Raw genomic sequence first — 14,592 nt, 5'->3', positions numbered from 1 at the left:
CCAGTAACGTCATTGTCCATCTCAGGTAACGGACCATTGCACTTTAGTTCATTTTGTACAGCAGTAAGCAATTGGAATAGCCTATCAGACCAGATCGTAAATGTTTTTTTTTTTAATTCACTGAGACCTCCCACGTTCGTTAGACGGTGCATGCTAGCACGTTTAGTCGCACCAACGCAGGCATAGTCTTAGTTAAACTATCGTTAAGAAGCTGTCTTTGGTCTTGTTAGTTAGAGAAAACAATTTGAAACAGCGCGGGGAAGGATGGCTGCCATCAAAGCCCTCGAACAGTGGTGTAGAATTCAGTGTGACGGATACCGAGATGTGGCTATCAATAATATGACAACATCATTCAGAGATGGACTGGCGTTCTGTGCGCTTATCCACAAATTTAGACCGGATCTCATGTAAGGAATTATTGATACCTTTATTGTTTTATCGTGAACTGTTTTTACATTACACTGTATACTTTTTTGCTGTGTGTGGGCTATACAAATTGATTAACCGTTAGTGTTAGTAAATGGTTGTTTCACTTTAATTACTACTAATACTTGCACTGAGGTTTTTTTTGTAAGTCGAGAGCTGAAATGGATGAAAAGTTACTGTTACACTTTCATCCCAAAGCGGCGTTATCTTTTAAATGTTTTACGTCTCGGTCGGACATGTCCATTGGTTGCTTAGGAATCAAGTTCCTCACAGCTGCAAACAATCGAACTAAAGCTGAAAGTACATGAACGGTGATGCTCCTACAGCATCAGTAACCCACCTAGAAAATGAGTTAAACCTGAGCTCGTATACAGATACTTATGACAACTGTTGGAGGGGTAATTTAGCAGACTTACCACACTGATACAATAGACCAGATTTAAGTATGAGCGTTTGTATTACACAGCTGGTAGCACAGCAGTCTCAACAGCCATCGATAATTTAAATATGATATCAAAATCCCGAAGACGCTGGAAAAAATTACTTGCGTGTTGATAGACAAGTGAATCATCACCAAAGCTAAGTGTGCGAGACTGTATCAGCGGTGATGGCCGCAAAAAGACTCATGAGTGATCTAATGTGTATTTGCTTCTGCAGATGGGGGAAAAACACAAGAGTATATTGTATCAGAGCAGTTGAAGCTCATCTAATTATATTTCAGTTATATGCGTTGACTGCCACTTTTTGTCGCCACAACGCTTGTTCTTCAACAGACAAACAGAAGTCACTATGAGCAAGTCATCAACTATCCTTTTCCCTCTCAAGGCTTTCTCATGCTAACGTGAGTCATATTCCTGTTCTCTCTTTCAGAAACTTTGACTCTCTCAGTAAAGACAATGTGTATGACAACAACAACCTGGTAAGTAATATTTCCACGTCCTTGGTGAAAGGAAGTGACAAAAGCCCCTGTGACACAAAATTATACAGTGTTTTGTTTTTCCGGACGAGCCGTGTACGTGGCTCCATAAATATTCATTTCCTTGACGATAAAGTCCACATCTTGAGGCAAATCTTGGTACAATCTAGAATTTTGAAACATTCGTCGGAGAGTTTCTGCAACAAACAGTCTCTTGCCACATAAGGTATTTGCGTGTTTGCCAGGTCCAGTAACCATAGGTTTGCATCTGGCATTGCACTGTCTCAAATACATGCTTTTCTCTGTGTACAGCTTGGTTTCTAGAGATGGAATTGTTCCCAAGCTGAACCCAAAGTTATTTTGATCTATCCTTTGTAGAATGGCTCTCTGTGGTAAGCAGCAGGGAGAAGGCTGGAATACATAAAAGGCATTGTGAATTGGTGTCTGGGAAAGAAAATGGAACCCGTGAATCGCATGTGATGTGAATCAAGGAGTCTTGAAAGAAATATGACGCGTTGCTGCACGGGGAGAAGTTCTTGTGGGTCATCTATTGTTTCCAAATTTGGTACGATTATCAAAACATTTAATCTGAAATGTCGCCAGTTCTCTGCAAGGCTTTGGATAAGGGTAGAACTCTTTCTTTTTCTCACAAGTCTCTCCATTCCATCAAGGTCCCGTTGTATGATACACATGAGTTATGTCCATGTGTGAATTTGATAAGGGCTGGCATTTTAATTTGTTTGTTTGTTTCAATTAGAATGCCTTTAGACTCTTGGTCCATTATGTATTCACCTCTGAGGGATACCACATTCCAGTTCTTCATTCATGTGACCTTTGTAACTCATCAGTTTTTACAACACAGGATGTGGTCTGGTTTTGTACTGATGGTATTTTTTTTTCTGTTTGTTGTGTCAAATGTTTAGATTTGACGCATTTTGGATTTGTTGAAATCTGAGGGACTACAACACAAACTATGGCTCAACTTTGTGGTTGAATTTGTTGAGTATATCAACAACTTTGAATCAAATATGATCACTTCAAGTCTTGTTTAGAAGCTAGAGGTGATATTTTGACAGAATCCCTATCATTTACATGATTATTTCTTATATTTATCAGTTTCTTAGTCTGTATGGGATTGGTTCGTGGAAGAGGTGTGTGTGTGTGTGTGTGTGTGTGTGTGTGTGTGTGTTGGACTGGCCCAGTGGCCTAAATCTTAACCCCCCCCTTTCCTCCTTCCTTTTACTCACAGGAAGCTTGAATGAGGCCTGTTAGAATCTTAACTGTGTCAAACAGCACAGCTGGGAGTCGTGTATGGTCAAGAAAGAGTCTCTGATTTTGCATGTTGTTTTACAAGCTATGGTTGAGGGTTCCTATAATGCAAAATGTACTCAGTTGAGGTCAGTTGCGAAACACAGGTTACCAGTGCTGTGAAAAGAGACTGTCCTGCCGCAGAAACCTGAGCTGTAAAGAGTGTCTCCAAGGCATTCATTATGAATGAGGATGACTGTCATCCAGAGGGTACTTGATCACCTCCATCAAGATTAATTTACAACTATACTACAAATGTCCGTATGTTTAGGGTTTCTCTGTGACACTTTAATATTAGAGTGTGGTCTTTTTTTTTTTTTTAGTATCAGTTATTCATCTCTGCCAGGGAACCTTATATAACTGACTTCACAGATCACCGTAAATCCAGGGAAACTCACAAACTGAATTGAATCCTATGTTGTAATTCACTTTTACAAGTCAAGTTTCTGGCCCTGAAATTTTTGCCGGTCTGTATTTTATTAATTAACAGTGTGAACTTTAGTCAGCCCAACTGGATCCTGCTCAAAGACAGGAAATTGTCTCTCTCTCAGACACACTCTGTGTGTTGCTTGCTTTTATCTAGCAGCTGTGGGAGGGGAGGATACGCTAACCCACAAAGCCGTCCTGTAAAATTTAATGAGCGTGTCCAGGTTGATCCGAAACAATACGCTGTTATCCTCGTCCCTGTATCCTCTCTCCCGGGCTCGAGTGTGCACAGGAAATGTGCTATTCATTATACACTCCCAGGCCAGACCTCCTCGGTGTGGGACTGCAGTTTGCCGCTCACTAGTCAACCTTTTTTTTTTTTTCCCTTCTATTTTTAGAGGCCTCCTTTTTGTTTGGTCTTTGCTCACAGTTTATATGCTAACTGCTCTTCAGTTTGTAAAACGGTCAACAGGACAGCACGATGATGTGTTTAAGTGTTCAGACAAGATCATGCTGACGGTGTAGTTACATTTTCAAATTAAAGACGGAAAGGGCTGTTTGATGGACAGTTTTGTAAAGAGGACATACAATTGCGAGCCGTTAGTCAACTGCCACCCCCCCCTTTCATTTTCTATCCTAGATTTATTCTTCGAGTCCTCTATTGTTGTGTGTGGTTTTTGTGTTATAATTAGGCGTTCACAAAGTTCGTGGAAATCTTTTAGGCGCTCCGTTATTGTGTGTCATTTATAAGGGTTCCCTGAGCGCAGTGGTGGTTGTGCGTTGTTTGTAGGCCTTTCGTGTGGCAGAGGACCATTTGGGGATTCCAGCGCTTCTGGATGCAGAGGATATGGTTGCTCTGAGAGTCCCTGACAGACTGAGCATTCTCACATACGTCTCCCAGTACTACAACTACTTCAACGGACGCTCACCCAGTAAGGCTTTATTATTCCCAGCGTTATGCCAACACTACGCACCAAGGTTTCGTCATGTCACCATAGTCACAATAATGATCTGCACAATAAAGCGCTGTCAAAGACAAAACTACTGTTGGTTCCTCACAAATCATTACGTATCTTAATCAGCTTGTCGTATTACATGTGTAGTAGTTATACGGTGCGCTGGTAAAGACAGTTTTTATAATCTACACCAGTGTTGTCCAGTTTCAGCCATGAGAACTGTTTTTGTCCATGCAGTCTGAGTTGACAAGTAGCTAATGTTTGGCATTAGCTGTGTTAGTGTTTGGCTGTGGTAAAAATGTACATTCCTTGGAACTGCTAGCACTGGCCTACATTCTATTAAAGTGGTTTCTCTTCTTTTACAGTAGGAGGAGTGGGAGGTCTCAAACGACCAGCAGAGGGCTCAAAGGAGGAGCCGTCGGAGAAGAAGAATCTTCCCGTCGTGGCCAGAACCTACACCCCCAAAACACCCACAGAGAATCATCCACCTCCATCCACTTTCACTCAGAGGGCTGCCCTGGAGCGTCATGCTCCATCAAGTGTGACATCACCCAAAGGCAAAAGCCCCCCTAAGCTAGAGCACTCCTCTGACCAGGTGTGAACTATGGCTCTCTGTGGATTAGGCTTGGTTCAAGCCTCTGGAAGCCTGTGGTCTTAACTGATCCTGCTGACTGTAACAACCCCAACAGAGAGAGACATGCTGTAGTCTTTTCAGACTTTAAACTGAAGTATGAATACTTTTTAAAAGTACCATAAAACCAAGAGCAACTCTAATGATAGGTCAAATGTTAAATGGATTCAGTCAGGATGGATTTGCCTCCTCACCTCAGTCATAATCTCGTATCTTTCTGCTTTTTTTGTTCTGTGATGAATATTACGGGTTAAAAAGGGAAGATGGGTGCAATAGTTCCACCCCCCTTTTCAGTCCTGTCTATACTAAGAGACCATGGAGGAAAAATGAATACTATTAATGTTGTTCAGGGAACGGGAACATGGGAACACAAGTGATATGATATACTAAGCTTTGTTTGAGCGCCCCCTAGTGTACAACAACAGCCCCACCCTGCACTACTACTTTTTTTTTGTTTATACTAGCGTATTGTGCTTATGTAAAGCTGAAACAGAAATGAGTTTGGCACAAGGGCCATGAGGTTTGTGTTGAGAAGCACTTTGACATAGTACTGGTCTCCCACCCGAGGATTTTAAATGGAGATTGTGACAGGGAATAGAATTTAATCCATCAATAATTTCAATCTCTGTTTGAGAAAGCAGCCACTTATGGGTTTTTTCAGCAATTATTTTGTAGTCTTTTATGGAAACAGATTTTAGCTTAGATTTTTTTTGTGTGTGTGTGGTCTTATTGACAACGTTTTAGAGACTGTTATTCTAATTTTGTATTTCTCTCCCTTTCAAAGAAAACGGTTTTGGTGGAAAGCTCGAACAAATCTGGTACACTGAACAGTAAGTGTACAGTATGCAAAAGTCACGTTCATCTGGTCCAGAGACTGCTGGTGGATGGGAAGCTCTATCACCGCAGTTGCTTTAAGTAAGGTCCCCATTTATTTTATTTCCATACCGCACGTATTCACTGCATCTTTCGCTCCGACACCGAAACACATTGAGTAAAGTCGAGTACTCTTGAACAGGTGTAGCGTGTGCTCTGGTCCTCTTCATCCCGGAGGGCATAAACCTGGGCCAGAGCCTGGCACCCTCGTCTGCACGTCCCACCAGCGCGTTCCTCCTGGCCCCAAGCTCCCTGTCCAGCCCGGGCAGAGAATCAGCTGCACTCCTGCTGAAGAGGGACCCAAAGGGGAGAACAACGCTCGTTCTACCCCGCGCCATGTCTCGGTGCTTTCCGCACCCGTTAGGGTCGGACCCAAGCCGGTCGAGCCCGCCCCGCCCTCACAACCGTGGACGCCTTCGGCGCAGAAGACCCAGGCAGCCAGGCAGAGGTTCTTTCAGTCGCCCGTCTCCACGCCAGAGCGGCCCGCCGGCCGCGGGCCGCAGGCGGCCCCAGCGGAAAGCTCCGGCACCCAGAGCAGCACCGCACGGAAGGCTGAGGACAAAGAGAAAGAGAGAGCCAGGGCCTTGATCAGCAGAAAACTGTCTGAAGGAAACTGCAATAACAACAACACAGCTTATCTCTCTGGCCTCAGAGTGGACAGGCGGTAACCGTGACCATTTCCCCTCCAGTGACTCATTTAAAGTTGTATTAATGAATGTACTACTCTTCATACGGTCCCATACAGTCAGGGTGTCCATGGTTCTCAACACCAGCTCTGAGGGCCTCCCTGTCCTGCACATCTTTGTTTTAACTCTTCATTATCACAGTTAATTGAGCTAATCCAGGGCTTGATGATTAATTGATCAGGGGAATCAGGTGTGTTAGTCCTGAGCTCAGGAGGGTTAAAACATGCAAGACAGGGGAGGCCTCAGGAGTGGAGCGGAGAACCACTGCCGTAGAGGGCAGGCTTACCACTTTGCTTTGATGAGGCAAAACCATGAGCCAAAACTTAAAGCTCTGAAATTGTTCTGTTTTGTAGTGAACACTGAAAGAGAAGACATTGTTTATGTTTACATTGCTTCTAAAGGAATTGAAGCACGATGCAAAATAAGTGTCTTAATCAAGCACGGCGCCAACGGCTAATTTCAGCATGGGAACAGATGATTAAGCAGTGTCCTCCATAGCTTCGTACCATAATAGCCCAATAACATCTGTTACTAATGAGTTGATTTTAGTAAATAGCGAGTGAAAGGGAATAAGCGTGATGTTTTCCCTGTTTGGATACAGTCTCCCCTCTGCTGAGGTAGCCTGGAGGCAAGGGAACGGCGATGAAAAGCCAGCAGGAGGAAAGCCCACTCGGCTCTCTCCAACACCCCCTGCTGCCAGTCCCTCCCGCAGCATCCCCAACAACAAGGAAAGCCTCTGGCTAGCAGCCATCAGCAGAGAGCGGGCGAGACCCCCCTCCGCCGTCCTCTCCAGAGCCAGAGGTTGCATTTTACTGACCTTTGATGTTGACAATGCATTTCTGTTTAAATCGTTTTGAAAGGTCACAGGGGAAACATTATCATAAACAATTTCTATAAGCTTGGGATGGATAAAAAAAAAAAAATACTGTAAATGGTTCTTACAATGGGTTTAGAGCAAATGTGTATGTTTTCCATTCTCTCTGACCGAGAAGCTTACATTTATTTAACTTCATTTCTGCCAGCATGACCTACCCGCTCAGTCCTGTTATTCCCTCTGCTCTCAGTAGAGCAAAACTGAAAACTGTTTGAGCATTATGCTATTACAAATAACTCAAATCTTCTTTAGTTGATATCACGTGGATCTTATATCTTGGATATATCCCTCTATACTACTAATATCACTAATATTAGTAACAATAATTTATCATTATCATTAATTATTAATTACAGATCTGTTTTTTTGTGTTTTTGTTTTTTTTTTTTTCTTTTTTTGGTTGCAGCCAAGGACATGGATGTGTGTGAAGCCTCAGCCAAGTGCCGATCAAAACTGACACCAGCTCCAAACGAAGCAGAAAATCAGTAAGTTGGTTTAGTCAGTTTATTGCCATTCATGTCTAATCCACTGAAGGGGAAGCAGTTGGACTCACACGGGTGAGAGAGCTATAATGCTGCCTGAGTGCTGGAGCCTCTTATGCATTTTACTTTCTCCAGCCTGCTGAGGTCTCCAGCCACACCCATCTCTGTTATGATTGACTGGCTCACAGTGCGGCCGTTATTCTTCTCCCCCGTCCTCACCAGTCCAAAGGAGTTCTGCGTCTGAACACGCTCCAAGAGCAATAGAAAAAGAAAAAATCAGTGTCATAAATTCCCCCGAAAAGACTTCTCATTTTATTTTCTTGCTCCATCCTCATGGCAAAAGGTGAGGCTCTCTGAATTCAGTGAAATTGAAGCATCAAAGCGGTCAGATATGAGCAGGTCACAGAGCACAGTATGGTACATGAGATCTTTCTAGAAAGTTTCTTGGAGGTTTTTTTTTAATTTATTTATTTATTTTTTGCAGAACTCCAGCTGCTGAGATGGCCACTGTCGCTTTAGAGAACTCCAGCAACATCTGCAAGACTCACCACCTCAGTCCCCCTCACACTCCTTCCTCTCAGACAGCGTCCTCTTCAGACAGCTCTCGTATCTCTAGTCCTGTTACAGCCAAACCTCCAATCCCCAGTCAGCTGCAGCAGGCCTCAGCTGTGGGTAAGTTCTCTGCCTCTCTGAAAAGCTCATTACTTTTTCTGTTGGAATGATATTAAACTGGAATTGCACAGCAGCAGGTTCTTCTTTTGACTAGATACCTTTTTCCCCCGTCTATTCCTCTGCCATGAATCTGTCCAATCACACAGTCACATCGTCCACGGAGGCTCGGCGAGGGTCTCTTGGAGTCGGTAAGGTTCCTGTTCTGCCAGTTGTATCCAAAATACAGAAATGTGGTTGATATTCATGTTGTCTTGTGTTCCTTGATGTTTTAGGTTCAAAAAATGGTCACTTGTCCTCTTGTTCTCCCACCTCTGATTGGGCAACAGTTGTTTCAATCACCATCTCCCCAAGCATTTCATCCAGTAGCACTCCACACACTCCATCCCCTAAGCCGCAACAACATGGATCTGCTGGATTGGGTAAGGCTTGGATCTGCCTGTTGGATAGCAGGTAAATGTGGTTAATGTTTACATAATCTCAAATTCCTTGATGTTTTAGATTCAAAGAATGGGGGTCATTTGTCCTATTGTTCTCCCACCTCTGACTGGAAAATTGTTTCAATCGCCACTTCACCTAGTACGTCATCCAATCACAAAGCCCCATCTCCCAAGCAGCCACAAAATGGGTCTGCTGGATTGGGTAAGGCTTGGTTCTGCCAATTACAGATACACGGCATGTAAATTTGGTTGATATTTATGTTGTCTAATCTTCCTTGACATTTTAGGTTCAAAAAATGGAGATCATTTGTCATCTTGTTCTCCATCCTCTGATTGGACAGCAGCTGTATCAGTCAGCACCTCAGCTGGTCCATCCAATCCTCACAAAGCCTCATCTCCCAAGCAGCCACGACGTGGGTCTGCTGGATTGGGTAAGGCTTGGTCCTGCCAATTACAGATACACAGCATGTAAATTTGGTTGATATTTATGTTGTCTAATCTTCCTTGACATTTTAGGTTCAAAAAATGGAGATCATTTGTCATCTTGTTCTCCATCCTCTGATTGGACAGCAGCTATATCAGTCAGCACCTCAGCTGGTCCATCCAATCACAAAGCCCCATCTCCCAAGCAGCCACGACGTGGGTCTGCTGGATTGGGTAAGGCGTGGTTCTGCCAATTACAGATTCAAAGCACGTAAATGTGGTTGATATTTATGTTGTCTAATCTTCCTTGACACTTCAGGTTCAAAAAATGGAGATCATTGGTCACTTTGTTCTCCATCCTCTGATTGGACAAAAGCTGAATCAGTCAGCACCTCAGTGAGTGCATCATCCAATCACAAAGCCCCATCTCCTAATCAGCCAAGACACGGGTCTGCTGGATTTGGTGAGTCCTAGCTCTGTCCATTCAGGATATGGAATATGGAATTTGTTGATATTTGCATTATCAATTTCTTTGTCCTCTCAGGTTCTAAAAATGGAAGCATTTCTTCCTCTTGTTCTCCTGCCTCTGATGGGACTCCAGTTGTGTCAATCACCTCCTCGCCCTCCCAGCCATCCAATTACAAACCTCCATCTCCCAAACAGCTACATCATGGGTTTGCTGATTGGAGTAAGACCTCAGTTTTTCTGATTTCATCAAGTAAGAAACCAGCAAAATTTGCATGTATCTAATCACTATATTGTCTTCTGTCTCTAATGTTTTCAGCTAACCAGAGTAAAACAAACTTGTCCAATGGCACTCAAACCAGTCAGTCATCGTCAATCTCCATTAGCCTTTCTGCAGGTGAACTGTCCAATCACACGGCTCCATCTCCCAAACAACCTCGACGAGGTTCTGCTGAGTGTGGTAAGGACTCTCCTTTGCCAAATAGATGCTTAGACGTCATATGTCACGCAAGAGAGAGAATGAAATCGGTTTTGTTCTCCCTTTCCCCATTTCCACAGAAGAACTTAGAGTAAAGAAATATATTTTTTTAACCCATCTAAAGGGTTCTGCTTTATTAAATAGAATTAAAATGATGATTAATTGATAATTGGTGATTAAATATGACTAATAAAAGTATGGGTTTTCTGTGTAATTCTACCTCTTAGGTAGTAACAGCAGAAATGACTCATCACCCACAAATACTTCTGTGTCTGAAATAATGCCTCCAACAGTAAGTGCTACTGCATTAATGTAATCAGTTATACTGCTCTACATTTCTAATCCAAGAAAATACCACAACCTCAAACACAAATAGTCATACAAATGTTGCTGAACTACTTGATAATGAAGAGTTTGAGGTGAACCACAGTCCTGGTGATTGTGTTGACTCAGATCAAACCCCATCATGTCCCAGTGGACCAAATTGCAGAGGAGCTGAATGAGATTGAGAGAGACTTGAGTGAACTGGAGAAAGAGGGAGTGGAGCTGGAGAGGAGACTTCGCTCTTGTGAGGAAGGTAGGGGAGCAGATCTCCTTCTCTCCATAGCTATTGGAGGAACACATGTGACAAGTGATGGCCGTGATCTTTCTCATTAATATGATGCTTTCGGTTAGCTTTGCCCCTCTGTTTAGTATAATGCTTTAGATGATCTGACACAGTCCATCACTGTGATCTAGAAAACATAACTTATCAATGTATGTTGTAAATTTATGTGTCTACTCTCACTTCTGCCATTCACTGATAGCCTGGCAAAAAAAGGGATGTGAACAGACATCAGTATCATAGACTCACTGTTGTGGTGTAAATTCATACCCTGTCAAATTACATGCATGTGCCTACATGGTGCTCTGTGTGTGTGTGTGTGTGTAATTTGTGAGGGTTTTTCTCAAAAGGACAGCGTGTCTTTCAAGGTCATTTATTACTAAATAAACTGTTGGGACTGGCTAGCCCTGCCTTGAGATTGATGTATTTTGATAAGGTGTCTTGCCTTAGACGAGGTGGCAGATTCCTGCGAGCGTGTCCGTTTTCTTGCCTGCCCGCGCGCAGTTCTGGGACTTCTGCTTTCATTCCAAACCTGTTAGCCGGGCCAGTACACCAGGGAGCGGGAATTCCTGCGCAGCCCGGAGGAGAGAGCCGCGGACCAATAAAGGGCCTCTCATTTCCAGCAGCCAGGGCCAAATGAGGCGAGGAACAGGGGCGGGCTCAGGGGGGAGACTCCTGCTCCTCCTGTGGGATGGAAGGAAAGAGAGAGGGGGAGAGAGAGGCAGGCGGTGGAGAGAGAGAGAGAGAGAGAGAGAGGCAGGCGGTGGAGAGAGAGAGAGAGAGAGAGAGAGGGGTTGGGCACCAGGCGGGGCGGGGTGGGTTGGGTTTGGGGATGGGGGTTGAGGATTGGGGGGGCACCTGATTGGTTCGTTTCAAGGTCACCGTGGTCATGGCACAGTAATATCATCTGTAGACTCTCTTCTCTAGTCACCTGTCCTGCTGGTAGAAGCCAGTGGGATTTTAATGGAGGCCCACTACCTCCCAGTCTCAACCCGTCCCTGCTCAGACTTTGATATAATGACACGTGTGTGTGTGTGTGTGTGTGTGTGTGTGTGTGTGTTTGCGTTTGTATGTGCACATGTGTGCCCCCACCTCAAGGCAATGTCACTGATACAGCTGGAATTTTAGACTGTATTGACATGAGTTAGATTTAGTGCTCCATTAAGGAAATAGCACTGATAAAAAAAGGAAAGACCTTAACAAGATGGTAAGATGTAATAGAGTTAAAATGGTTATTCTCTCCAGAGCATGGTTAATTGATCCTCACTGTGGGGAGCGCGCGCGTGTGTGTGTGTGTGTGTGTGTGTGTGTGTGTGTGTGTCTAAAATGTCTATGCTGTGCTCGGTGACATTGCCTTGTTTGACAGAGGGAAGAGGTGACATTCTAATGGACCCGTTAATGGTGGAATGGTTTAATCTGATTCGAAGGAAGCAAACTTACATCAGAAGGGAGTCAGAGTTGATGTACATGTAAGTGATTTTTTTTTTTCCCCTTCCCCACAGGATTTCATAAATTAGCTGCTAATTTTCTGCCTCATGAGATTTTTTTTTTTCTGCCTTCATGTTGCGTACTTTTATCAATCTGATGCCAGAACACCGTCTTTCAGACTCTGAAGCGGTCACCTGATGCGTCTCAAATTTTTCATTGTAGTCTATGGCCGCGCTATGTGTGACAGGAGTTGAGGTGTAATATGATGGAAATCATCTAAGGGTCTCTGAAAGGTGTTATGTCATTGCTTGAACTGACAATTCTTAGGAAGAAGGACTTGAATTGTTTGCGACCTTTAGGATTTGGTAGTCCACGAATATGGGATTCACAAACACTTACAGATTTCAGATCGATTTGACCCTCATGAAAAGGAATGGGGGGGGGGGGATTGTGAAAATTATAGTGTAATGCAGATTTTATTCAGTATAGTGTGCCGTTATGACACAGACTGTATCAGCACACAGTCTAACATTGATGTCTGTCATTCGCTGTTTCCTCCTCTCTTGAAGAGCGAAGACTCAGGACCTGGAGGAGCAGCAGCCCGGGGTGGAGGGGGAGCTGAGAAGACTGATGAGTAAACCAGGTCTGAGACTCTCAACAATGTGGTTTTTTTTTTTTTTTTCTTTTTTTTCCAATGTCATCCTTGTCCTCATTCCCTGATTACCTGGTAACATATGAATATTCACACGCTGTTGGCGGTACTTCCCAAACTCGGTATGAGCCCGTGGGAGTCCAAAGAGGCTGATTCACTTTGATTTCTTTTCCATTAAAGCCTTGCTACTAAAATAACGATTCATCCGTTGTGTTGAGTGCGGTTTGCCTCTTTCTTGTGAGGAAATATTACAATCTATAAAATGTATGTATTAGTTTGTACAGATAACAGGATTTAACGTATTTTTGTCCTTTTATTGATTAAAGGAAAACGGAAATGCACAATGCATTTTACTCCCCGAAGTGTCTTATCCATATTTTAGCCATTTGTTTGGGAAATATCTTTAGCACAGTAGACATGTCCTGGTGTGTCGGGCTATGAATGCTAAGCTGCGGTCTTTGTGGTCCTCTGTGTCTCAGAGAATTTGAAGAGCGCGACGGAGCGGAGGAGGGAGGCCGAGCTGATGACCAGACTGGTGGAGATCGTGAACGACAGGAACGCCATCGTGGAGGGACTGGAGATAGACCGGCTGAGGTCGGCGCTCATTAGCCTTCACCTCTCTCTTCGTATTTGTCTTTCTGCTGTAGCTTAGCAGCTTAGCGGACCTCTCTATCTTCAGTTTACTTTATTTATGCGATTCATTTAGAATCAAAACATCAAGATTCATGTTATTGATATTACTCAAATGTCACGGACAGAGGGACTGTAAAAAAGCAACAGGTCAGACTGGATGAGTGAATTTTTGTTTTTCAATGTTTTCATTTAAAAGGGAAGAAGAAGAGGACCAGCAGCTGGATGAAATGATGCAGAGACTTGGTGAGGAGTTTTTTTTTTTTTTTTTCCTGATAATAATAAATGTTTAACGTTATTTATGATGTTGGTCATGTCCTGCGATGGACTGGCAACCTGTCCAGGGTGTTTCCCTGCCTTTCGCCCAGTGAATGCTGGGATAGGCTCCAGCCCCCCCCCCCCCCCCCCAACGACCCTAATTAGGATAAGCGGCTTTGAAAATCAATGAATGAATAAATGTTGGCGGGTTTTTTTTGTTGTTTTTTTTTTTTTTTAAATGACATGACTAACACAACAGCAGATACATGGCAGGGCAGAGTAATTCAGTTGAAATGTCGTCTCTGTCTCTCTGCGAACAGGACTAAAACAATCCAAAAAGAAGAGGAAATCCTCAATCTCCAAGCTGTTCCGACGGAGAAGTAAGAAAACTTCAGCAGAGGAGTGATCTTTGGAGAAGTTAACTGACAAACTCCAATAATTAGAGCTGTTTTCCACAGTCACCCTGTATTCAGCACAACCCACTGCATGGTCATCAATGTGTGGGATTACAGTCACCGTACCAACAAAAACCATTAAGAAGTTGACTAAAAGTCTATCCAAAAGTTAGATTAAAAGAGTGTTAATCACTGTGTTGTCATTTAGCAAAGAGTGTCCATGTTTTGTTTTGTTTTTTTCCAAGATTTTTCAGCTGGTTCGTGTTATAATCACATGGTTATCTGTTTGGATAAGAGTGTGTCTGTACATATCCTTTGGTTTCAGATCACTAGTGAACAGTCGGGTTTTTTCATCACACTTTATTGGCTATGTTATGTTCGTATACTCTCTGTGGTTATAATCACCTTGTTTGTGGCACGAAAACACTTCTGTTGCATATAAGTCTGTTTTTGGTTTGTACTGGTTTGATGACTGGTTTGGTTTAGGGTTGTGTTTTCCCACTCATTCCCAATCTCTCTTTTTTTTCTAATATGACAAATCAGCATTTGTTAATAGAAATGAAAAGATGGTT

At 43.3% G+C, this 14,592-nt stretch overlaps 1 protein-coding gene across 1 annotated transcript; it reads left to right on the top strand.

Annotated features, from left to right (window-relative positions):
• The first annotated feature begins 264 nt into the window (after window positions 1-264).
• On the top strand, window positions 265-14,063 carry micall2a (mical-like 2a). Its single transcript, XM_030789745.1, has 17 exons — window positions 265-407; window positions 1,297-1,345; window positions 3,867-4,008; window positions 4,398-4,543; window positions 5,448-5,578; window positions 5,679-6,200; window positions 6,824-7,023; window positions 7,503-7,581; window positions 8,063-8,250; window positions 9,655-9,798; window positions 10,281-10,345; window positions 10,507-10,630; window positions 12,024-12,126; window positions 12,655-12,728; window positions 13,217-13,331; window positions 13,567-13,613; window positions 13,946-14,063. Exons 1-17 carry the CDS (start codon window positions 265-267, stop codon window positions 14,029-14,031), a joined length of 2,358 nt encoding a protein of 785 aa, XP_030645605.1. The 3' UTR covers window positions 14,032-14,063.
• Window positions 14,064-14,592: the final 529 nt, after the last annotated feature.

Source organism: Chanos chanos, chromosome 13, assembly GCF_902362185.1.
Source record: "Chanos chanos chromosome 13, fChaCha1.1, whole genome shotgun sequence".
Lineage (NCBI taxonomy): Eukaryota > Metazoa > Chordata > Actinopteri > Gonorynchiformes > Chanidae > Chanos > Chanos chanos.
The sequence above is the reverse complement of the archived record's forward strand: the minus strand, read 5'-3'. Positions and strand labels throughout refer to the sequence as shown.